Source organism: Antrostomus carolinensis, unplaced genomic scaffold, assembly GCF_000700745.2.
Source record: "Antrostomus carolinensis isolate BGI_N321 unplaced genomic scaffold, ASM70074v2 scaffold2043, whole genome shotgun sequence".
NCBI classification, from domain to species: Eukaryota; Metazoa; Chordata; class Aves; order Caprimulgiformes; family Caprimulgidae; genus Antrostomus; species Antrostomus carolinensis.
In genome coordinates, this window is record NW_010304451.1 from 60,050 (window position 1) to 84,853 (window position 24,804).

Sequence of the window (24,804 nt, forward strand, 5' to 3'; positions counted from 1 at the left end):
AGCCAGCTCCAAGACAGACTGGCCACTGGCCAAGGCCAAGCTCACCAGCAATGGTGGTAGTGCCTCTGGGATACCAGATTTAAGAAGGGGGGCAAAAAAACTGCACAACAGCAACTGCAGCCAGAGAGAGGAGTGCGAAGATGCAAGAGAAACAACTCTGCAGACACCAAGGTCAGTGAAGAAAGAGGGTGAGGAGGTGCTCCAGGTGCCAGAGCAGAAATTCCCCTGCAGCCCTTGGTGAAGACCACAGTGAGGCAGGCTGTCCCCCTGCAGTCCATGGAGGTCCATGGTTGAGCAGATATCTACCTGTAGCCCATGGAGGAGCCCACGCCAGAGCAGGTGGATGCCCAAAGAAGGCTGTGACTCTGTGGGAAGTCCGCGCTGGAGCAGGTTTGCTGGCAGAACTGTACTGGAGCAGTCTGTTCCTGAAGGACTGCACTCCATGGAAGGGACCCATGCTGGAGCAGTTTGTGAAGAACTGTTGGTCATGGAAAGGACTCACATTGGAGAAGTTCATGGAGGACTGTCTCCCGTGGGAGGGACCCCACACTGGAGTAGGGGAACAGTGTGAGGAGTCCTCCCTCTGAGGAGGAAGGAGCAGCAGAGACAATGTGTGATGAACTGATCGCAATCCCCATTCTCTATTCCCCTGTGCTGCTGTGGGGGGAAGAGGTAGAGGATTCAAGAGTGAAGTTAAGCCTGGGAGGAAGGGAGGGGTCGGTGGGAGGTGTTTTTTCAAGATTTGGTTTTATTTCTCATTATCCTACTCTGATTTGATTGTTAATAAATTAAATTAGTTTCCTCAAGGCAAGTCTGTTTTGCCCATGATGGAACTGGTGAGTGATCTCTTGCTGTCCTTATCTCGACCCACAAGCCTTTTGTTATATTTTCTCTCCCCCGTCCAGCTGAGGAGCACAGTGATATAGAAGCTTTGGTGGCACCTGAAGTCCAGCCAGGGTCAACCAACCTCACGAGGGCACCACCAGACTGGTAAGAACAGCTCTATGGCCCTGTCCATGCAATTGTGTTATACTTTGCTCCTCTTCTTCCACAGAGTGGAAAAGCCAGGGTCATTCCACCACATCGTCCTTCAGACAAGCAGAGTAGCAATGTAGACCATCAAGAAATCCCTCCCAGAGACCTCCCTCCAATGATGAGAGTGGTGGGGATGGTGTGCAGTGCTTTGGAGGTAAGGGAACATAATGCATATATGCATATAGCTAAAAGAGAAGAGGTGCACATACTCCTGTTTGTACAGCAAGACTGTTATTGGAATGATCTACCAAACTTGCTGTCTACTTGGTAAGCCAAGACTCAGAGCATTACAGTGGGAGTACAGCACTTGACCCAACACAACAGACTTCTGGAGTAGCTTCTATTTTCAAAGAAATCTGGTGGCTTTACCCCTAGCCCATTTATCTCCCCAAAGGGGGAAAACAGCAAGATACGATGTTTCCCATGAATGAAGATATAGTTCCCCTTATCTGTTAACTTCAAGGGATACACACAGCTCCATCAGTGCGTTTCCCTACAACAAAGCACTGCCTCATACCAGTGACAAACTCTTCATTGTCTCTGCTGCTCTCAAGCCTCAGCAAAACAAGAAACACTCCTTTCTTTAACAGGTAACTTCCAGTTTTCCTCTGGCAAAAAAAAGTATCTCACCCCCCCTCCCCGCCTTAAAACCCTGAAGGGTAACAAAGCACCATATAGTTAATGATGATTTTTTTTCTCTCTCTCACTTGTCTCATATTCAAAGAGAGACAGTAATTACTGTATTACCTCTCACCTAAGACATGGATAAAAATAGTCTGGAGTCACATTGCTGTTTCATGCTATAACTGCTTGTTTTCAAGGCTCTCTGAGCTATCCAAGTGCTTTTTGACAGTAACGCTCCAAAGGTACAAACAGACTCATGCTCCTGAGGTAGCCACTTGGATGTACCCAAAGCTCAGGCCATCAGACACCATCAGCACCGTGCTGAGAGACATCCTAATTTCCCTTGCTGGGTCTATCTGCAGGTACAGCACAGGTCCATGATTATATTATCAAAGCACAAGTACAGTAGAACTAGAATAACAGTAATGATGTTAATTGCTTTTAATCTCTAGCTCTTTTTAAAAACTGTCCTCAGCCCAAATACCAAAAAAACTGCTGTTACAACCAAGCAGTCATCTGCTCCGCTTTCTCCTCATGAACCTAACACAAAGAAAAACTGTTGCTTTCCCTTCATACCTTCTACTTTTCAGCCTTCAAAGTAGTAAGTTTTAGTAAACAATCCATCCTACAAGCATCCATTTGGTTCAGTTTTTCAGCATTGCATCCAAGTGTCTCTATCAAGACCACTTACAACAAACATCTTACAGGCAAAGAAAGACTTTTTCTACTCACAAGGTAATCAGCTTGGTTCAGCTTTTACACCCCTGCAACTTTTCAGCACTGGGAAGGGAAATGTAGAGCACAGTGTGGATGTGAAATAGATGGCATAAATATCCAGCCAGGTCCATGGTGGAAAAACTGGGCAAGGTTGCGGAGTGGGAAGTCTTGCTGGGACATTATCAAGTGGCAGGGCACTTCCAGGAAAAAAAGGGTTAAATGAGAAAGTACTCCAGCTGGAGGATGTCTCACTGCTTTCTGCTCCAGTGACAGAAACATGAAAACTCAGCACTGACCCGGGACATGGAGAAGTGGAGTTGGGCCGGGACCTGGAGGATGGGATGATTCTGAGGAGAAAATATAATTTTCTCCCTATTTTAGAAAGGAGGCTGTTGTCTGAAGGGTCTGGGAATAATACCAGTGCACAAAGAGTGTTTAATTTGGGATAATACAGGTACTTTCATGCAAAAGGTGTCTAGCCTGGGAGGGTTGGAGAGGGACTTCTGAAGAGGTAGGAGAGCCTCTTGTATAAACCTTGGGAAGGGAATACTACTAAACATACAATTCAAGGCTTGCACTTGACTCCCCTGAGCTTCTAGTGCACATTTATAAATAACACATCAATGAAACAGCTCCTTTAAAGCTTGATATATATTAAAATATTAAGAGAAAGACAAGAACTGTGAAAACCACACTGCCCCACTGGTCTGTTCAGGCTGCAGCTCTCTCTGGAGAGATTGAAGAAACAACTTCTGCTCTATGCAAAGTTCTAAGATTATGAACATTTCCTTTCAGCTGGAATAAACAGGATAAAGTGTGAAATATCTGGGACCCCATGCAGCTGGGATTACTGTTGATGTCAGGTGTCCCTTCCTTGCAGAACTGACCACTGGAGATGCTAACTCTCTAAGAAATGTTTTAACTTCCATTCTGCAGATATGTCTGTCTATCAGAAAAGAAAAAAAAAAACCAAAACCAAACCAACAAATACTGTGCCTGCTTGTGTGAAAAAGAAGGAGGAAGCCCCTGTATAATAGTACAACTTTTTCAAGTCACTTAAGTGTCCCACTTAAAAGGCTTCCTTTCCAAGACTGTTATCAGGTTGCTTCTGTAGTCAGTGGAGAGATTCAGGCTCTTTGGGTGATTCATCTCATCCAATGTTATACAAGGAAAATAGCTGGATTAAATCTGCTTTGAAGATGCCTCCCCTGGCAGTTCATTTCCCAACTGACCTTTAAATAACAGGCACATCTAGTAACAGGCTCTCACCACACTGGGATGAAGATCGCCCACTTCAAACCTCTTCACAGCTTTCACAATTTATGGTCATACTCTCTTCTTTGCATGGAAAAAAAAAAAAGCCTAAACTGAAAAAGGAGAGGTGTCTTTCTTCTACCAACGAGCCCAGAAGATCCTGTTTACTAAAACATTTCCCTTTGTAGCCTCAGCTGCATCGGAGAGCAAGTCAACTTCTGCACTAACTATAGGAGTGAACATTTCATGCATAACACATTTTGATTTGCTGCTGAGACAGAGCGATGGATGGCTGAGGCAAAGAGCAGTTCTTGCTGTAACCTTTGTGCAGCAACTGATCTCCCTCTAAATTAGCCCCAGAGAAGCCTGGCTGTAGCTCTCTAGTCATTGATGCAAAGAGAGAGGGAGAGAGATGCGAGGGCAACGCATTTGGATAAATCAGGTAACGGCATCTTATAACCGTCTTTATCAATGAATCTGCAGTGCAAAGTGAAAATATCCTGGTACAAAAACCACCAGAGTGGGTTGAGGGAGAAAAGTACATCTCCATGTTAACTACACTGCTTTCCCCTTTGCGCTGATTTGGGAGATATATATAATATTTAGAGAACTCAACCATATACCCCTAGTTCCCCAGCACGCAGTAGTCAGTATTACTAACAGCACAGTCAAAATCCTTCAAGTCCATCCTCAGGCAAAAATCACCCTAAAATCAGTAGGAATTCTGGGTGAATAAAGACTGAATAAAACCCAAATTCCCGACTCAATTCTCAGTTGAGCTTTGCAGTCCAGCCATCAAGACTGGAAATTCTTTTGATTTTCACCATCATGACAGAACAGCTGGGCACAATAATACCAATTCTGCCCCCTCTTAATTCCAGCATCAACTGGGCAGATACACAAAACAGCATTTGGCATCTGGTTGCTCAAGGCTAAGCCATAAAGTAATTGAGTTGGAGGAGAAAGAAACCAGCCTCTGAGACTCTTTTCTGCTATTCCCTTACCATCGTTTTCCTGCAACTCCTTGAAAAAGACTTTTTTTAAAAAAGCTGTTCAGATTTCCTCCTGTGCCAGGCACCACATTTTGTTTGGCATACACGTTTCTGATGCCTTTCCTCCACAGATGTCTATAAAGTTCACATCAGTCAGTTCTTCAAACTAGGTATATTAACATCAACGCAGACAATTTTGTTCCAAGCGCAGTTTTTTCTTACGTATATGCTCTGCTGTTCATTTTTGCTTCTGTAAAGATGACAGTATTGCTACATACCAGGACAATCAGGACTCCTGTGATGCTTAACACAGGTTGTACAGTGCCGTAATGGCCCATTTTCACCGTCAGCAATGAAGTCTGACACCTCAGCAGCTTCTGGCACTAGCAGTTTGCTGAGGGAAAGGGAAGACTTCTTTTCAGCTTCATTTCATTTATCTTTTTTGCTTTTTCTAATTCCCTTACAGAAATTACAATTCTGGAAAATGCGTGTGTAAAAATAAAGGAAGAAAAGGCAAAAAAGGCAACAACCACCACGAAACCTCCTCCCAGTTACCACTGTAACATTTCTTACGTAAGAGAACAGGGTCCAGTGCTGTTCAAGAGGAGGAGGGAGTAGGGGGGAAAAGGGGCAACATATTTCAGACTCCTTAAAGCCATCACAAGAGTTAGAGATATGAAAAATTGTTTATAATTACCTCTGTTGAGTGAAGCTGAACTGTTTATATCTCCAGTAATAAAGGAAGACTCGGACTGCTTTCGAACTGTGTCATTCCACATCCTACGAATCCGGCTCTGAAGAGGGATTGAACCATAGCAGGTAATGAATTTTTAGCAGCTGCAGATAGGTTTCTTTCTGCCTCACTAAAGATGGCTATTGGCATGTCTAGCTCAGGATGAGACTTGTTTCTAGCCAGCTGTAAGCAAGTGGTTGCTGTTTTCCTATAACCTGCCTTGTGCATGCCAGACCCTGCCTGCCTAACTTCATAACACAAACACTTGTCTCAAAGAAGTGCATAATTGGATTGCTTATGTCTTGATTAAAAAAAGCAATAGAAATCATATATGAGAGAAATCCAGACCTGTGCAAGCTACAGATTTACCAATATAGAACCGAATAATGGAAAAATAACTTACAACAGCATGCATGCTTCCCATACAATCTCAGATAGCTTGTGTCTTATTTTTTGTGAAGTGTAACACAAGATTTTATCTGTGTCTTGGTGTTCCTGAATAGTAGTTTTCTATAGCTACTATCTATCTTGGGGAATATCAGGGGGAAAAAAATCCTCCACAAATTAATTACTTCTGTTGCCCTACTGAAAAATCTGTTATGGTTTTGCCATCTGTGGTATAGCTTCTGCTGCTGGGGAAACAGTGTCCCGAATATGTTGGTCTTCTGTTTTGTTTCTCAAATATGCTGTGGAATATATACCTCTGCAGCTTTTATGCCACTGTTTCGTTCCTCCTCAACTAAACTTTGCAAAAGATAAAAAAAATCAGGCAACATACATCCCATGAGTGGTTCAACTACAGTCCTTGTGTGAAGATGACTGGGGAACTCTCCCTCACCTCATCTCTCAGAGTATGATGGACATGTCCCATGGCTGTGTGAAAGTGGTGCTGGGTGGGCTGGAGGATTGGGAAGGCTGGTTCCCACTGTGACAGACCACATTTTTCCTAATTGCTTCCTGTAGTGGGATCTTAGCCATGTGAGATCTTCCAGGGCTTACTCATGTGGTCACAGCAGAAAAGTGCCTTCTAGTCTACGCATTAACTATGTAGTAACAGCATCTCCTAATCATGCCGTCTATAAATGGAAGCACAATGTGACACGAGGTTCATGCACTTTAATAGCAATTATTTTTCACCTGGACATTTAGTCTATTGCATTTCTCTGACAGGATCCATTGTGGATTAATTATTCTGTTTCCTAATTGCTTTTCAGAGAAAAAAGAAAAAAAAAAAAAAAGATCTTGGGAGTCTTCCTCCTCATGGACTTCTCTATTAAAAAGTTAGGAGTCAGATGCTTTCAACAATTCAGACTTATCTCTACCCAGTCTCCATCACCCATGTGAGGTTTCTCCTGCCTATGACAGGTCTCAGGGACTTTCATCCTTCCAAGGACAAGCTTCTGCAGGCAAAATAATCTTCCCTGGTACCTCAAATCTCATTTGCCACAAGGGGCCTGCTCCCAGGAGACTCAGTTTCCCCTCAGAAAGGCTTGTTTTCTTGTGCTGAGTCTGCCAAGACGGAGGGCCCACTGAAATCAACTCTTCTTGGAGTGGAGGGCATCTACCCAGTAGCTACATTATGTAAAACCAAAGGCTTTTAAATCACCCATCTAAATGTTGCTGGATATAGTGAGTTTTGGACATTATTGATTACTGTGGGATTTGATGGCCTACTGGACAGAGGCTCCATATTCTATTGCTGATATTTGCCCTGCATAACATCGAGACCTACATAAATGCCAAAGCGGAGCTCTTGGATGATATCTTGGAAACTGTTGAAAATAAATAATAATTTGCTCCAAGACATAAATCGCAAATTAGGTTTTCCTGGTAGGTTATAAACTGTTACTTGCTGCAAGTCTTTCATAATTTAATAGTGGTACTGTCATGTATAATTACTTCCATTAGTAATACTGAATAAATTTGTGTTTGGTTTCTATTGATTAAGAAGTAAGCTTCTTCATTTTATATGAACTGTTCGTCCATAAATCTGCATCTGTACGTACAAGTTAGATTCAAAACTGCTAAGTGCATAAACTACACAAAACCTGAATTTTCAAGTGACCAAAGTGTAACAAATCCAGTAACTTATTAAGATAATCTGACCCCAATGGATTCTCCTAAGAGGTCTATAAACAAAGGCAAATTGAATGAGGCAAGGAATTGATTAAACCACCAAATGCCAGAAAGTAAGCCCATTCACTGCGAAGGCTGTTGCAAGACCCTTGTAGTCTTTTTTTAGCAAGAAAAATACTTGGTTGTTATAGCGTCATTCCTGTACATGGCAATAGTGGTGACAACAACCTTCAGCTCATGATAAAGGATATACTGGGATGTAGCATAGCTGACAAAATGCTCCCAGTTCCTGATTTCCATGGAGAATGGGCAGGACAGCTCAGGTGATGGCGACCCACCTGCTTCTGGAAGGTAAACTTGGACTTATTTTCATCACAACTATTTATAAGGTTCTTGGAGAGGCACTAATTGCCATCACATCCCAAGGGAAGCCACTGTACTGAATTCAGGTCCAGGAGGGAGGGAAATGTCTGCAGGTGCACTGGGGAGACCCCTAAGGCAGGTCCTTTGGTGCCAAGAGGACCTTCGCTCGCAGCACAGCCACAAAGGCTACAGGCGCAGTGATGCAAAGCACTGGGGTGTGGAAAAGTGTGGGTTACCTGTGAGCCTGTGGAATATCTTCCAGGTGTCCGTGACCCCGAGGTTTTTCCTGAGCCAATAGAGCTCTCTGTACTTTTCCCACTACAGCAATGTGTGCGCAGGCATTTTCCATACTCTTTACGTACCTAGCCAAGGAAAGAGCAATGGCAGTTAGTGGGCAGCTCCTCCTCCAATCCATTGCCTTCGACGTTCACCACAGCCCCTGATTTTTCCTCGGTGGCTCATTAAAATGATAGCTGTTGCAGTGCGCAGGGAAGAAGCCTATCACACCTTGCAGCTCAATGTTCTTGATATGTGAGCTCACCGTTCATGATGGCGTAAAGGACTGCTTTTATGCAGCAAAGCTGCTTGTTGACACCAGTCGGTTGTAGATTCCTCTGAGGCACATCAAAGGAGCATGGGAAAAACTACAGATATGCTATTTATGACTGAAAATTAATATCTTCATAGATTTGATATAAACTGGCATATTGGCTCATCAAGGCACTAAAAGTTATTGCTTCTGGCAGGAGACTACGAAGAAAAAAATCCAAAAGGAACATATAAGAGCTATTGATTTTAATTTTTTTTTCCAATTTTTTTCTTGCAGTCCAATTGAAACTCGAGGAAAGTGTAGAGCCAGCAGCCCTAGAGATTATATTCCTAATGCACAGGGGTGGCTGGAGCCTTCTTTCCCATAGCACTGAGCAAGCCAGTCATGGGCATCATAGTGAAACTGGGCCAGCACCTTGCCTGAAGTAAACCCATGCCACCTCCTTTGCTTCAGGGGAACTACACTGACTTGTGTCAGGGCAGGATCTAAGCTACGACTGAGCTTCAGGTGTGATTTTTTTTATGGGTAGCAACAACCTGAAACCAGATGGGACAAGACTGAAACGAGAAGACTACTGAAAAGCCAAAAGCAGATCACGCTGGCCATTGACAAAAAAAACAGTCCAGAAAACCCCACGCATGACCAAAACAGCAATTGAATTTCCTTGGAGCACACGGTTAGCCATTAAATTTTGCCAGACTATCTATAAGCATTTCAAAACTCTGTGAAACTACTGTTTAAATAGCAAATTACAGCTTTTTCATTAGGCTCTTCCTTAAGCGCTTGAGACAAACACAGTACCATGAGTGCCCAATATGCTCGAGTGCCTAATCAATCCTTTGCTGAGAGAAAATAATTCAATTGCTTTAATTAGCCACCCACTGCTTGCCTCTCTGCAGCTTTTTGATGATTTTCTAGTCCATGATAGATAGGAAAGGAAAGGGTTTTTTTTCTTTTTTTTCCCTCAAATAATTCTTCCCTCAGCTCTTGGGTCAGAGAGATGCAACCACCTCACAGCAAGGTACCAGCTGCATTCTCCTTCCCTCTATGCAGCCATAAATCAGGAGTGATCCCACAGTCATCAGTGATGGTTTAAGGGTGTAGACTGGCTTGAGACAGAAGAGAGAATCATTCTTCCATGCTGAGTGAGCACCTCGGTAGCCAAGGAGGCTGCAGTGCCGTGCTGGGATGCTCGGTTAGGGACGGACCCTTTGTGAGGTGCACTGGAGGCGAGAGGATGGACCAATGAGAATGATGTAGAAATTCAAACTCCTTGTCAAAGAGGCACTTGCAGGTTTAATTAGCAATGGTGATGCTTCTGACATTCTTCTTATCATCTTGCCTGGAAACTTTCTTGCTGAAAGTTTTGGGATCAACAGCAGGCAGTTGCATCTAGATAAAGCTTTTAAGCTTTTTAAGATGCAAAAATTTGAGAAGAAATGACAAGGACAAAACTCTGAGCCCCAAAAGTCTTCCTTTGGTTTCAAGAATGCCATTTTTGCACGGCTCTGCAGATCCTTCCAGAGGCATTGCTCACAGAGGTCACTTGTTACGATAAATTTTGCTTCTGTTCTCATGGGTCAGATCTGCCTTCCCTGTACAGGAAAATGAGGGTAACACAGGAGCAAACCTGGGGCTCTTGGATGGAGAACAGACCTCAACACAGCCCTGACTTTACCCTGTAAGCCATTTCACCAAAAGATACTGATTATACTGAGAAACCAGAACCCAGATGTAACCATATAAAAACTCTTCCCTATGTTTATACTGGATATATAAACTTACCTTTGAAAACAAGTTGTACATAAAAAATTATCAGCAGACCTGCACAGAATTGGAGAGCTCTGTACTACTGGACTTCAGTGGGCAATAAAATGTCTCTTAAAAATATTTATTACTCATTGTCAGAGGCTGTAAGTTTGATCTACATATACACACAGAGATTTTTATTTTGACATATTCTGATATCCTTCCCCCCCACCCACGAGTTCACCTAAGTTACTCCACTGTTATCTTGCAAATGTTAATTGAGGCATACTTCAAGTTCCACCAAGAAGCACTTACTGTGCTTGCTTTGAGGAAGATTTTCAAAAGCCCACATTAGGACCAAGCAATAAAAAAGTTAAAGAGTTATTGCAGAGCACAGGTCCTTCAGTTCTTAGAAAGCAGGGGAAGCATACCATCAACCCATATATGCTGCTATATAGAAAGGGGTGATTTCCTGCAGGGATGTAAAGCTCCATTTTGCTGTGAGCACTCCACCATGCGAGGGCCCTCCAGATGCTCGTGGAGTCTCATACTGGCATATGGGAAAGGAGAATCTGGCTGATAGCAGGCCAAGCCCTTTTATAGGTTTGCTATGTAAAGCCCTGCAAACTATCAGCTGCCTTTTCCCTTGCCTTGTACGCGCTCGCCACCAGTGCATCGGCTGCTGAAATGCCACTGTCGCATATCTTCCTTATCACCTCATTCCCCTGCATCTTGCTGGTTTCCAGTCTAAATACCACCCTTATTAGGTGTACAGAGATAAATCTACGTGAGACGAATTCAGGGCACGCAGATGATGTTATGCTGCGGTTGTTAGGCAACAAAGCACCCTGTTACCACCACTTTTGCTGCTGGGAACCATCTGTCTTACCTTTTTCTGGAGGACACAATGGAAAATGAATATAAACATTCCCTGCAGAGAATTGAATATGGTGAAGAGATACGCCATGATGACTGTGCTTTCATTAATATACATGAGTCCAAATGCCCAGGTCAGTCCTAATAGGCAGAGTAGTGCTATTGCACCTATAACCCAGGACCTGTTAGGAGAAACAAAAAAAGAAAAGAAAGGGATTGGTTTTTCATCTACAAAAAAAGGTATGCATCTACAAGCAGGGTAACTTTGCTTGTGGTTTTAGCAAAAAGAAAATAGCGTATCAAAATGAGTTGTAGGGAGTTTTTTCTGCAAGCTGGATGCAGTTTACAAATCTTCAAGCTTGAGAAAATATACAGAAATGGAAATGTTATGAGCATAGAAATTTATCATAACCAAAGCATATTTGTAACCACAATGTTTCTTTTTTTTTTTTTTTAATGGAAAAGCAGTGTGTATGTAAATGACATGTAAATGCTATTTCTGCAAATGGCAGGAAAAGAAAATAAATCAACCAAAACAACAACTCTAAATGTCACTTTATAAGTGTCCACTGGTTTCACTGGGGCAGGAGTACCAGTTGGATTAGCTTCTTTACACTTAACACCAAAACACATGTATTGCTGCATTTTAGCTAGTCTCCCATATGTCTGTAAGCCAGATAAATAACTACAAGCAGGTGGGCAAGCCCACACCACTTGCCAGATCAGTTCCGCACAAGGAGGCTCTCTGCAATGCCGCTTCACACTTCTTCCACCCTGCGATGAGGGGAAATACATATACACGTATAGGCGCTCACACGCTGCATTTGCTAGAACAGTAGCTGCTGTCACACTTCTGCTCAGAGGAGGGGCAATCCTTCTTCACATCAGCTGCAAAACTAAGATTATTGCTTGCTCCACCCCAGGAGGGAAGTGGGAGTAGGGGTGCAGCCACTGCTTGGCCCCAAATGTTGATCAAGCAAATATGGGCAGCCTGCAGTTTCTGCTTGCTTTATCCAGCGACTTTCTGCTTGTACAGACAGAGCTGGGGACATGGGATGGCTGCTGCATGTTATTTTTTTCAGGGCACTTTCAGGAAAGCTGGAAGCTCTGCTGGGATGGCAGGATAAGTATTCCATGTTACCCTGCTAAATAACTTTTAGTCATCTGCTAAATTAACTTTTCAGAAACTGATCTTCCAATACCAGGACATGACATGAAGTATGACAAGCAGGATAGGAACTGGGTCCTACTCCTAGCCTTCTCCCTAGTTTCCATGTGCTAAATTACCTACAACTTTAAAGGTACTGCTGCTGCACAGAGGAGGGAGTCATCTTCTAGATGGGAAGCACAGTGGGAAGCACACAACAAGCAGCACTGGGAGCATCTCTTTGCCCTTTCCCTTGAGGCCTTGATTTTTTCTGTCTTTCCCTGGTATCATTAGGGGTAACATCATAAAAATTAATGTAGTGATACCCAGTCTTTGCACGTCTTCCTCACCCTTCAGATCCCCAAAGCAGATAAGGCTGCAGCCAGCTAGCTTCCTTGTCCACCCCAAAGCAGCCTGGGGTGCTGCAGAAGGGCTCAAGAGGACAAGGACTCACTTATGTTTCTAAGCCACTTCAGCCTTATAGAAACCTGACCAGGGTTTGGGCATATTTGGGCTTCCATCTGTTAAACAGAACATGGGGCAAGGGGGAGAAAGATGAAGCAGCGGCAGCTTAGGGGAAAAATAAGTCCTGCAGGGGTTAGGCAGGCAATCTCCACTACAGAGACTCCACAGCAGCTGCAGCCTTGAGTCCTTTTCCTTTTAGCAGGGCTTGTCACAAACAGAAGCACACAGATGTTGTATTCATGTTTTCTGTTGGTTTTTTTTGTTTTGTTTTGTTGGGTTTTTTTTCCTTTAGGTATTAGAATGAAAATACAGCATTAGGTTTTCCACTGAAGTTTATAAAATATGTATTATTTAACCACACGACCAGAAGAGCTCCCTAAGGTAACCGCTTATTAAGGCAGTTCTTTAAAAATCACTATTATGTATCTAGCAGACCAGAACAGCTCCTTTGAAGCATTACCAGTCAATCCCGCTAATAAATATTTAGCACGATGCAAATTGAAAACGCACTCTGAAAATCCTTCAGAAAGGTAGCCACTAGATAAAGTTTACTGCTTTAGCCGCTTGGCATATTTTGCTCCACAAGATTCCACCATCAGCTGAGAGCACATTATCATCTTAATTGCATGCCAATTTAAAAAACACAAATAATATTTTTTTTTTCCTTAGAAAAAGAACAACAAATGAACTAGAAAACACTTTTTTTCCCTCCCCCTTCTCTTCTCCTCCACGATTAAAAGCTTCCTGCATTTACATAGTCTTTTAAAAATGATTCCCAGGACATCGGAAAACTATTCTGCTCTGAAGCACAGCCAATTCCTGAACTCCATTAAAGAGCCTTTGGCTGCAGAGGTACGCAGGACTGAAACAGTTATTTAGTGGAAATATGCTACCTTCAGTGATGGAAAGGAACCTGTGGGTTAGATGACCCTCAACAGTGCAAACTGCACATGTTACAGTGTTGTCCTTCAAAAAACAAGGCCTGGAGATAAAGAGGGTGTGGAGATTACTTTGTGGCTCCATCCCATGTCCATAGAAAAAAAAAAAAAAAAGGAACCAAGCGATGAAAGAGAACAAGGGAATGATGCTGCAAGAATGAACACAAAGGACTCTTCACCAGAAGAACAAACTGAAAGTCTACTGCAAAGTTGATTTGCTTCTATTTGGTGCTACTGCACATTACTTTTTGGTTGCAGGAGAAAAAGCACGGATGCCCTAAGGCATGTAATTTCTAGGCACTTTTTGCTTTCTTTGCAGGTTTTTTTGGTGTGGCTTGTGGTTTTTCTTTTGCTCTTTGTACAGACTTGCTGTTGCTTTTTCAAGGTTTTTCTTTGCCGTAGTGCAATTTTATGGTAATAAAGAAAAAAAAAACCATCCATGCTTTGGTGTAATTGAAAATCAGAGATTTACAATTAGGGACAATTAGGTACTCCAATGAGTAAGGAGACAGTCTCCAATGCACTGAACACAGATCTGCTTACACTGCTCCCGTTCTCGTAACAGGAATCATGGTGATTACCACCCATGCACTTTTCTGAAAATTTACTTCTGTATTTATACCACCATAAAGTACTTTCAGAGACCAAGCACAGTGGACCAGAGGGTTGCTATTGTTATAACAAGTCTGTACCACACAGGATTAACTTGGAAATGTTCACCTCGAATGCAAGTAATGTCCAATCAAAGAATATAAAGCCAATACAGTGACAATTGTTGGCAATACATATGCAGCATATTTACTCTGCATGTTAGCTGTATGCCTGACCATTTTCCTGCACAGTTTGCTCTTCTGCCTCAAATGCGAATGACAGAAGCTTTAATGATTTTTCAATATTGATCTGACAGCTGGTTCATGAGACCACACTGATAAATGGAATTTATCAGCCATTCAGGTCATTCTTACTTGATGAAGGGTCTGTTATCCTCATAGCTAAAGAATGCGTGGACATAAAGACAAGAACACCAACATTAGAAATATAACGACATATAGAATGTAGCTTACTGCTAGTCCCCCTCCCTTCTCCCACCAGCCATCACCAAAACTAAAGGTTGACCAGCATCAGGTGTGCCTGGTATACACCAGGGTATACACTGCCCCAGGGAATTCAAACACCACCGAGGACACCGGCTTCACGCACAGAAGCGAGCATTGTTAGCTGTGAGCTGCAGATACCCCTCCTGGCTCCGATCATGCAACTGTCAATTGACTTTGAAATCTCTTTTAAAAATCATGGGTATCTCTGGAGAAGATGAGTTTTGAAACTCCAGCGTAGCCACTGCAGAAGGCTTTAATGCATTCAGGTGGCAAAACTTCACTGTGCCTCCAGCCCTCCCTATCTGCGGTGGGTGCTGTAGCGTATTACAGGAACCTCTTTATTGCCATTTACTTGTTCATAAATGTAACTCTCAGGTTGCCAGCTTATGAGCCAGACTGCAGCATTATCTTCTTTTTGAGATAACAGCATTAGGATCTTCAAAAGCCCTGGGTGACACAAAGCATTGACCTATTTACTCCCATTTCACAGGGAAGAACAAAGAAAGGACTCTGCCAAGCAAGAGTGCAAAGCAGCCTGCTGCAGTAAAGAAGAAGCCAAGATGGACCACTCAAAATGAGTTTCTACCACTGTGAGGATGCAAGATTAGTCACAGTCATTTTCCTAGGGGAGTCTCCCTGACCTTCTGGCACAGGTTCTATGCCCAAATCTGCCTGTGTGGCAGGTGATGTGCAACACGTGTGGGGAGGGCAGGCCAACTTCCAGGCCTCCTCTTCCCCCTGGTGTGGAGCTTTTGAACCTGTGATCTCTTGCAGCAGCCACCATGGGTGCCAAAGATGGAGGCTGGTGCAATATGTTCATCTCATTACCCCTGCCAACGTAGGTAAGGCCAGTCCATCCTGCTGAGATCTCCCTCCATCAGTACTGGCAACCTGTCAAGCTATACCCTCCGCTAAACAAACCGCTTTGCTTGGAGGGGACCTGCTTCAGCCTGAGTTAGAAGCTGTATTACAGTTGAATGATTTTCAGCAGTAACTTCTGACTGAGAAGGATATAAAGTATGTCCAAGGTGAGGCTCTGTGTTTTTTCCTCACAAGGGTTAAAGCCATGTAAGGACAACTTCTGCACCATTCACATGCACCTGAAGCCACAGAGGGGCCATCTGAGTATCAAGGGGAGGAAGATTTAGTCCTTATAGGAGGAAGGTGGTTTCACACAGTATATTGCTGCAAAGCGTTCCCATTTTTTCCCCACCTTGTCCTTGGCTGAGACAGAAGAGGCAGTGATGCTGCCAGACCCAGCTGTGCCCTAGCATGGTCACCTGGGGTCTTTGGGAAAGGGAAAGAACAGTCATTGAATAGGCTGGATCTGGCCACAATCATAAACAACACTTGCCTAACCCCACTTGTAGCAGCGAGATACAAGTAGAGGACACGCCATAGGGGACAAGGTAGTTGTCCCCTCATCACAGACAGGTAAGCAGTGCTGTCTCAGCTTGAGCACCTCCAGCATCCCCTCCCTGCCTTCATCTCCATCCACCCCAGCCACTGACAGCTCCCTGCAGCTCCGCTCCAGTGTCCAACCACCCCCTTCAGCTTCACTGGCTGCCAGCTCTGCAGGGATCCCCCTTGGTCATCAGCTGCCAGCCTGACAGCTGCTCGCCTTAGATCTTGTGCCACATCTACAGCCACATGAGGACATCTGAGCTACCCTGGGGCACTCAAAGGCAATATCTAACAACGCACAGGGAAAGCACAAAGCATTTCAGAATCGGGAAGGAAGGAGGAAGAAAGTGCAGAGGAGAAGAACCGAGTCCCTGCTTCCAAGCCACAGCAAGGAAAGCTCAGCTCCTTTGGCTTAGCAAAACATTGGCTGAGACAGTGTGACCTCTGCATATGTGATGCATCTGGGGAGGTACCAGGAACACAGAAAAGCCATTGGCATTAAAAGGCTCCCCACTTAGCTGCACCAACAGGGATCTTCAGCCCATCCCAGCTGTGTAGTATGATGTTGGTCAAATCCCTCTGCTTCTTCTTTGCCCTCTCATCTCTCAGCCTGCCAGATCACTGGGGCAAGTTCTCGTTGTGCTTGTGGTATGTCTAGCTCTAGCGCTGCTGGACCTGCAGCTCCCCTGCGATGCAATTAAATTAAATGAAGATGTGAGACAGTCTGGAGCCCAGCAATGTGGGCAGGAGCAGGGCATGAATTTCTATTACTGTGTTCACAAGCACTCAGGTTTTATGGTAAAGATTTTAGTGTTGAAATGTTGCTGGTGATAGCTTATAAAAAGGAAGAATTAGGGAAATTTTTTACTCTGTTGCTGCTATCCAGACCCTCATGAAGTTTTTCAGCAATCTCTAATAGCCTTTCTTCGAGGCAGCTGAAAGCTCCGTTTCATCTTTGTACAGACAAAACGTGAAATCGGTAAACTCAGATTGCCTTTTAGCTTGAGGCTAATGTTTCAAAGCAGCTCAGGAGAAAACTGTCAAATAGACCTGAGCAGTTTGTACCCATTTCCAACCCAGATATGCCTAGGACCCACTGCCCAAAGCAAGCAGGTGCCTAAAGTAAAGAAGTGAGATTTTTCAAAGATGCCTGATTCCCAAACACTTCAAATCTCTACACACAGGGCCTGTAGGACTTAGTCTCCTACAACCCTCATGAAATACAGATCATTCCTTTTCATTTTACCAACTCAAGTGTTGTAAGAAGCTTAACTCTTGTGTTAGCAACAATTCGTGTCTGACAAAAATTACTCCAGAATGTTTTTTTTTCCCCTGCTAAAGTCTGTGAAATCTATCAGTGCTGCAGTAATACTGTGTCATTATCTGCAATACATAAAAACCATCACTTAGACAAGAGAAAAGCCTTGGAAGAGCCTTAGCTCACAGGAAAATGGAGCTGCTAACTGGAAAACTGAGAAAACTATACTCACTAGCGGCACAAGCAAACAATAGTCAAAGAAGAGATGGTTGGAAAACCTAGCCTAACACTGCATGAGATGCTAGATCTGAAGTGCTTTCTCTTTCTCCAGATTTGGATAAATTCTTCCAATTCCTGGCTGTAAGGGATACAGCCCACTGAAGTTTAACTATGTGACTCCAATCCAGTTGTAGTTAATGGGAGACTGGTACCCCCACAGAGCAATTTATCCCCTACAAGCTCAGGTATTTAAGGTAGGTGAGGCTTGGCCATTCCCTGCAGAAATACCTTTTTCTACTGACTGCAGAGGAAACTTGAATGATGGCTTAGGTGGGGGCTTCACTTTCAAATATCTGAAATTAAAAAGCTGATCTTTAGTCATTGCGTTATTCCTTTAACCTGTGAAATCTTACCTCACCTCCCTCAAGTTTCTTTGCAGTCCAGATGATGGATAGTGGATAGTCTACCAATCCGTATAAATACCTAATTCATTTTCTAATCTTAAAAAAGCCCTGACTTTACCTTGGGGCAAAGACTTCTTAAGGTTAATTACACATCATGTAAAACTCTTTCAAAATCTTATTTAAGTTAGATGTCTTTCAATTTCCCAGAGTACTTTCTCCTTCAATGATGAGAAAGGATTGCTCATATTACCTTCTATATTCCTGTGATATTTCTGGACCACTACTTTTTTAAAAAGTTGCTAAAATTAGCTACTTACATCCTTGTTTAGATACTTAAGGAATTTCAAAACCAATGCATCCTAAGCTCAGAAACCCCTTTTGCACTGTCTACCCTTTTAAAACCCCAACATGTACCTTCCTGACACAAGGTGACTGAATTGCCAGAATATACACTGACAGCCCACTACAGAGGCACAGACTATCTGCAACTTTTATTATATGGTGCAAACCACTTCCATGTACATAGATTAGCAATATCCTAGATTGCTAAAGCCTAAAGCCTTCTTTTTTTTTTCTTTTTTTTTTGTCAACAGAAAAAGTAAGGCAAGAATATACCTTCACACTGTACATATTGGTCCTAAAATGCTGCTGAACAGAGAAAGCCCATTATCAAAAAGCAGCTATTCAAAAAGCAGCTCTCATTTAAAAAGAATGCCTGGTTTGCTTACATTTTGAAATGAGGTGGGTTTTTTTTTTAATATTTAAGAGCCACATTTACAGTAAAACTAGGCCTTTAATAAAACACTACATAACTAATCAACTTCAATAATTTTATTCAATCCTTTGTGGTTTCATTTTACCTAACTCAGATTTATAACTTTTTTGGCAATTCAAAGTATTTTCCCATCTTTCTGATAGCAGGAAGAGGCTCAGTAAGCACATGGACTCAGTACTTGGGCCCCAAAATCAGACAGTTTGGCTAGCAAGCAAAAATGCCAAAGTAAGTACACTGGACATTTAGTAGCTATTATGGGTGATGAAACCCAAATAAAAATAGATGGATGATGTGCCCCCTCGAAAGCATTCGGAAAGACCTATGGAATTCATTTTAATATGGTGCAAATAAAGCGGAGAGACAGATGTTTCCTGCAGGCAAGCACTAGAGAGACACAAAATAAACTGTGCTATTGTGTCTCTCCACTGCCTGTCAATATGAGGCAGTAGGGATGTTTGTTTTCTTTTCCTTTTTTTTTTTTAAAGTTTCAAGGATTAGAAAAGATTGATTTATTGAACTGCTGAAAATCTACAGGAAGGAGTTGGAAAGTCCAGCACTCCCCTCGTAAAGCAAACGGGTTCATCACTAATTAGTGAAGGAGCATCTTCCTGGTGAGAAAAATCAATTGCAAGCAATAAAAGAGTGCTTAAAGGATTTTGCCTTCGCGTTTTGTGACAAAGTTACCACCTTGATGACATGAAACCAAACGTCTTCCTAATCGCCTTCCTTAGGCTGCTGGTGTTCATCACACAGCTTTCTAAGCCACCACTTACAAGTCTCATCTTCTGGCTCCTGCACCATCTTTGACTGGAGGTGACTGGTCCCCTGAAGACTTCTGTAACCACCCCAGGGGTTAGCGGGCCTGTCACAGCTTCATTTGTAGAAGAAACCCTGGCTTTACATGCCTTGTAGATCTGTAAAGGTTGAGGTCCTGCCTCCTGGCATAAGGGAAATTTTGTATAGATTGAAAGCCACTTCTAACTTCCATCGGTAGTTCTGAAAAATTTTATCCAGACAAATGATGCCAAACCTTCCTCAGCGCTATGCGATGCCCAAACCCAGGATTTGGGGCAAGCTCTGCCTGATTTTTTCTGCCAAAGGCAAAGCGTCATCCCTTTCCCCCTCAACTCATCCAGGGAGTCATGACCTGTTTTCTGAGATTTGTTCTTAATTATTGCAATTGGAAAGAGCAATTCTGTTAAGCTCATCTCATTTTCTGTAAGTAATTAATTACCCTCAGAATTGCTTACTCTGTTTATTTCCTTCCTCCTTAACTTTGCAAAGGCATGGTATGATTATTCAAACCACACTGATGTGTAACCACATATCTGATTGTTTCCACACGATATGGATTCAGCAAAGCCTTTAGACACATTTGTATTATCCAAATTGCACCAGCAGGGCTTGCTGACAAAATACATAAATGTATGGCCTTTTAAAACAATAATCATTATTTATGGGTTCTCAGAGAGACCTTACATATTTAATATCTTCCAGGACACTCTCTCAAATCAATAACCGCTGATTGATTTTTTTTTTTTCATTCGGAAAGGACGACACCTGTCAGTGAGAAGATCAGTGCTTTACAATCACCATTCAACATTAATGCAGCAATCAGAAAACCATAGACAAACAAGCAAACCCAAAGCCAAAACAGTCAGATATTAACCAAACCCTTCTGTGAAAAACTCAAACAGCAGCAGATTGCAACAAACAAAATTGGATGCTGCCATCAACATCACTGGGTAAAAAAGGCACCCAGACAGAAGTGCAATCTCAGATGTTTTTTCAGCATCAGCAGGGTTTCTGCCTCTGAGGCGATCACAAACTCTGCACTGTGGCAAAATATAAACATGCCGTATCTTTTCTTGGTAGGAAGCTTGTAAATACTTCATTTTGTGCCAACTCAAAGTGATTTTTCCAGGTTTGCTTCAGGCTGCTTGTTTAAAGTTTGCTCATGCAAAGATGTAGGTGAAGGCTATACAGGAGCAGCACTGAGCTACCCAGGAGACTAGGAAGGATTGGTGCTTTCTTACACAGGATCTGGGGAGATGCTAAGCCGACTGTTGGGCTTGTGAATCATAGAATTATTAAGGTTCGAAAAGACCTCTAAGATCATAAAGTCCAACCGTCAACCCAACACCACCATACCCACTAAACCATGTCCTGAAGTGCCAAGTCTACACACTTTTTTTAACACCTCCAGGGACGGTGACTCAACCATTTCCCTGGGTAGCCTGTTCCAATGCTTGACCACTCTTTCAGTAAAGAAATTTTTCCTAATATGCAATCTAAGAAGGCATGGTACATTCTCTCAAGGCCATTATGAGATACAGAGATCATAACCTGAGCTCCTGTACAAGGAAAGTGAGGCAGGCAGTTCCCAATGCCCAGCTGTACTCCATGGCTAACATCTAAACTGCTCACATGGGGAGGTTTTCCAAGGGAGAGGAAAAGCTGTTCCTCATTTTCAGAAGTACCCAGATCGTTTGGTCAAGTTTTCTGGTGACAAAGAATGCACTGCCTGCTCATCCCAAGCACCATTAGAACACACACTTCATTTCTCATCTGAGTTTGTCCAGACCCAAACACTGGCTTGAGGGTTCTTTTTGTTCCCTAGGATCAGATTATCCTTTCTTTGAGCAGGAATCCAGGGATGATTCCTCTCCAAAAGGCATCCCTGGAGTTGCTGTGCTCTGAGCCTCCTGTCCCCAGAAGTCAGAGGAGTCCAAAACCACTGCAGATAGCACAGCTGGATGGGAAGGAGAGATTTCCAACGCCCTATTCTTGAACAGCCTGCTAAGTTAGTCTTTCCATTTTGTTAGTAGGGCTGTATGAAAATCTTAACAGACAGCTCATTCGTTACAGGCACCGCTATTTTATTTAACATTATAAGTTATAGGTAATGGCCAGTCAGGATGTCGGGTCATGTTTAACAGAGGTTCATTGTGGCTCCTATAAACATTTGCATTCACTAGCTTGTATTTCAAACCCTTTGTACCTTGTCCTTTCCACCACTCACGCCAACGCATGCACCTCCTCAAAGCTGCATGGGTGCACATAACCTCCTCTCCCCGCTTGCTGCTCCAAAAGATCTGTCCATTGTCACAGACACGTTCCCAAGAGCTAGACCACTTCACTGTACTGTGTCCTCGCTGTGCAGTCCCAAGCAACCGCAAACCCAGAAGTAACGAAGGATTAAAGTTCTGCAAGTCAAGGCCCCTGGGTGAACCCAATGCAATATTCAACTCCAGACCCTTTGGCATCACAAACTATTTCACAAGCTGTAGTATCTTATGATTAAACAAAAAAGATCTGGAAACTGATAGATGAGTTTAAATCTGAATAGAAAGTGATAAAATAATCCTTATTGACTCCTTACATTCACTTGTTTCTAAAATGGCTAGTATAAAGCACAAATTATAATCTTTCTTTAGTAAAAGGTTACCTCCTACAAATCATTGTTCTGCATTGGTAATGTAAGCTCTTCCTACAGGAGAAGAAATCTTTCATTTTCAGAAGTCTAACTCGTTCCTCACTGCACCAAACCCAGGATGTTTACTTTTTCTGCATTTCAATCAGCTGAGTAAATAAAACTAGACTGGTAAACCTCTGTTCCTGCCAGCAAAATGCCGTTGTGTTAAATCAATGATTTAATTTAAACATTTCCACAGATGATTTTTGGAAGTACTATTTAACCTTTGTTTTCAATTTTATACCTAACTCTGAGGATTTTTTTATGACTTAAGAAAACCCACAGGACTGAAACAACAAGCTAATCTGGGGGCTGGGATTAGTCATTTCTCTTTAAATAAAATACATATGTTGAAGCAAGAAAATGAGCAGATAATCACTTACACCCATACAACATATGGGGAGAGCAGGATATGGCAACGGTTTGTAAAGGAGGCATATTTTCAAAAGGGGCTTCTCAGTTTTGTGCCTGATGCTCCTCATCCTTCGTCTCCCACAGCCTGGGCTGGACTCCCTAAAAGAGCCCAGATTTGGCTTTGTGAGGTTTTATATAGTAATAATCAATGTTGAGTCTTTGCATTTGACTCCTACTTCTGGCTTTTAGATTGCACATTCTCAGATTTATTTCTGTAAGCCTGTGAGCAAGAGACTCCCATGGGGAAAAAAATAAAAAATAAAGGAGTATGGTGTGAGTTTTGTTTCAAGTCAGAAACTTGGGAGAACATACACTTTTTTATTTAGCCATTAAATCAGGGCTGTATGCCTTTAGCCCCAGACAATTTGAAGCTTCCGCAGCAGCCAGCGAGCTGAGGGAGGCTTGGTTTGGTCATTTGGGGATTGATTTCTGAAGGCTGCAGTGCAGGACATTTCTACATCATCTCAATTAATGGGATTTCAGCATCTGTTTTTATGAATCTAGCCACAATACCTAAAAACATTCTCTCCCGAGTGTTTGGAATAAATACATTTTTTTCCAGAGAATTTCAGGTTTTTGATATAGTATTTATTCTACTGTTGCAGAAAATGGGATGGGAGCAGGTTTCCACAAGAGGGAAGAAAACCACAATAAAACTACAGTGATTAATGCCAGGATTAAACTATCTCAAGTCCCCTAATTAATAGTGCCTCTTAAGCAACAAAAGGAGCTCCCAGCTAAGAATCTGGGTTTCCCTGTCTGAAAGAAAGAAAAGTACATTTACAGGATGACTTTCAGGGGGTTTCTATTGCACTGGATGAATTTTTCCAATAAACTCAGGACTATAGCCTGACACGCTCCTCTTTGAAGAGGTCCACACAAGTTGTGCGTTCTGAAGACCATCCAGGTGGCCTACGGCACAAACCAAGCTGTACTCCAGCTAAAACAATAATGCAATAAAATGGCACAAAATGAGAAGTGAGCTGACAAAGCCCTTCACCTCCTGCCTTCTTTCTAGTGGTTCCACAACTGTGTTTGGCAGCTACAGCCGACACATCGCCCTTCCAAAGTAAATAGAATAAAATCTCGTTGCCACATACTGCAGTGCAGAAGAATGTCAGGAAGTCTGGTCTGGCCAGGGAAAATGCTAACAAAACCAACCGCAGCCAGGCAGCACCGAGGGGAGAGGGGACAGGCACCCATGGGAACTTCAAAGGAAAGGTTATGTCTGTAAAGAAGAGAAAGAATGGCTTCACCCTCTCCCCTCTGGCCATTTAGAGATGCCCTGTGTAACTGCAGGTAAGGCAGCTGCTTGGTCCCATTGATGAATCCTTTCAATTTGCTTATAGGACTTGCCTTTCGTTAACTAAATAACTGCTCTCCCCACCCAATTTTCTACCAGTTTTCCATGTCAGTAACTAATGCACTCCACCTTGTGCACAATACCAGCACAGAGCAAAGACAGGACCTCAGATTTCAGTAGATATGGTGAAGAGTACATCTGGATAACCATCAGTGCAGTCCCTTCTTGTTTTCCCTTTACTAAAGTCATGATGACTCAAATGAGCAGCATTTAAATGGCTGTGGAACAAGAACTGTACAGCAACACAACACAAAGGCATTTGGGGAGGGCCTTCATCTGAAATTCTGCATTTTGCACAGAGAATGGTGGTTAAGCATCCAGAAACCCGTGGATGGTTTGTCATGCTGCAGCATCTGGCATAGATTGGACAAAAACCTGGTGCGTGCCGACCACAAGCAGCCATAGTACATGCCTGACCACCTGGAAAGGAGTGGATGGAAAACTGAAGACCCATGCTGGACTAGTCACATATAGATGTATTTTCCTTTGTCACATAAGGCTGCCTACAGGAATGTGAATATAAAAAAGATTCAATGTACTCCTGTCTATGACAGTCTGAGACATTTCACACATCTAACATCTACACGGCACAATGGAAAAGCGTGAAGGAGAGACTTTGAGCCGCTCGACTCCAGAAATCACTCCACATGGCAGCAACCTCCGGTAAAACAGCCTCACAGCTGCTCTAAAGTGTTCCAGCTGGTAACACGTCCTCGCAAGGAGCCATCTGCTAGCAAGAGTGCATCAATACCACACTGATATGCCTATAGCCTCTACCTCTCAGGCTAGAGATGCAAGCAGCACAGCAGGCTTTTGCCACCCAAAAAGCTTGCATAGTTCCTGGCTTGAAAAATCTGCCTTCCTTGCAAGCTTGTA

General features: G+C 42.9%; 1 protein-coding gene across 1 annotated transcript in view; it reads right to left on the minus strand.

The window, feature by feature from the left end:
- ADGRL3 (adhesion G protein-coupled receptor L3) overlaps positions 1 to 24,804 on the minus strand; it is a 137,874-nt gene that overhangs the window by 17,147 nt on the left and 95,923 nt on the right. The window contains exons 15-18 of the mRNA XM_029084136.1: positions 14,485 to 14,511; positions 10,983 to 11,151; positions 8,031 to 8,156; positions 5,320 to 5,416 (exon numbers count right to left, since the gene is read on the minus strand). Coding sequence (XP_028939969.1) covers positions 5,320 to 5,416; positions 8,031 to 8,156; positions 10,983 to 11,151; positions 14,485 to 14,511 — 419 coding nt within the window. The remainder of the gene's footprint in view (positions 1 to 5,319; positions 5,417 to 8,030; positions 8,157 to 10,982; positions 11,152 to 14,484; positions 14,512 to 24,804) is intronic.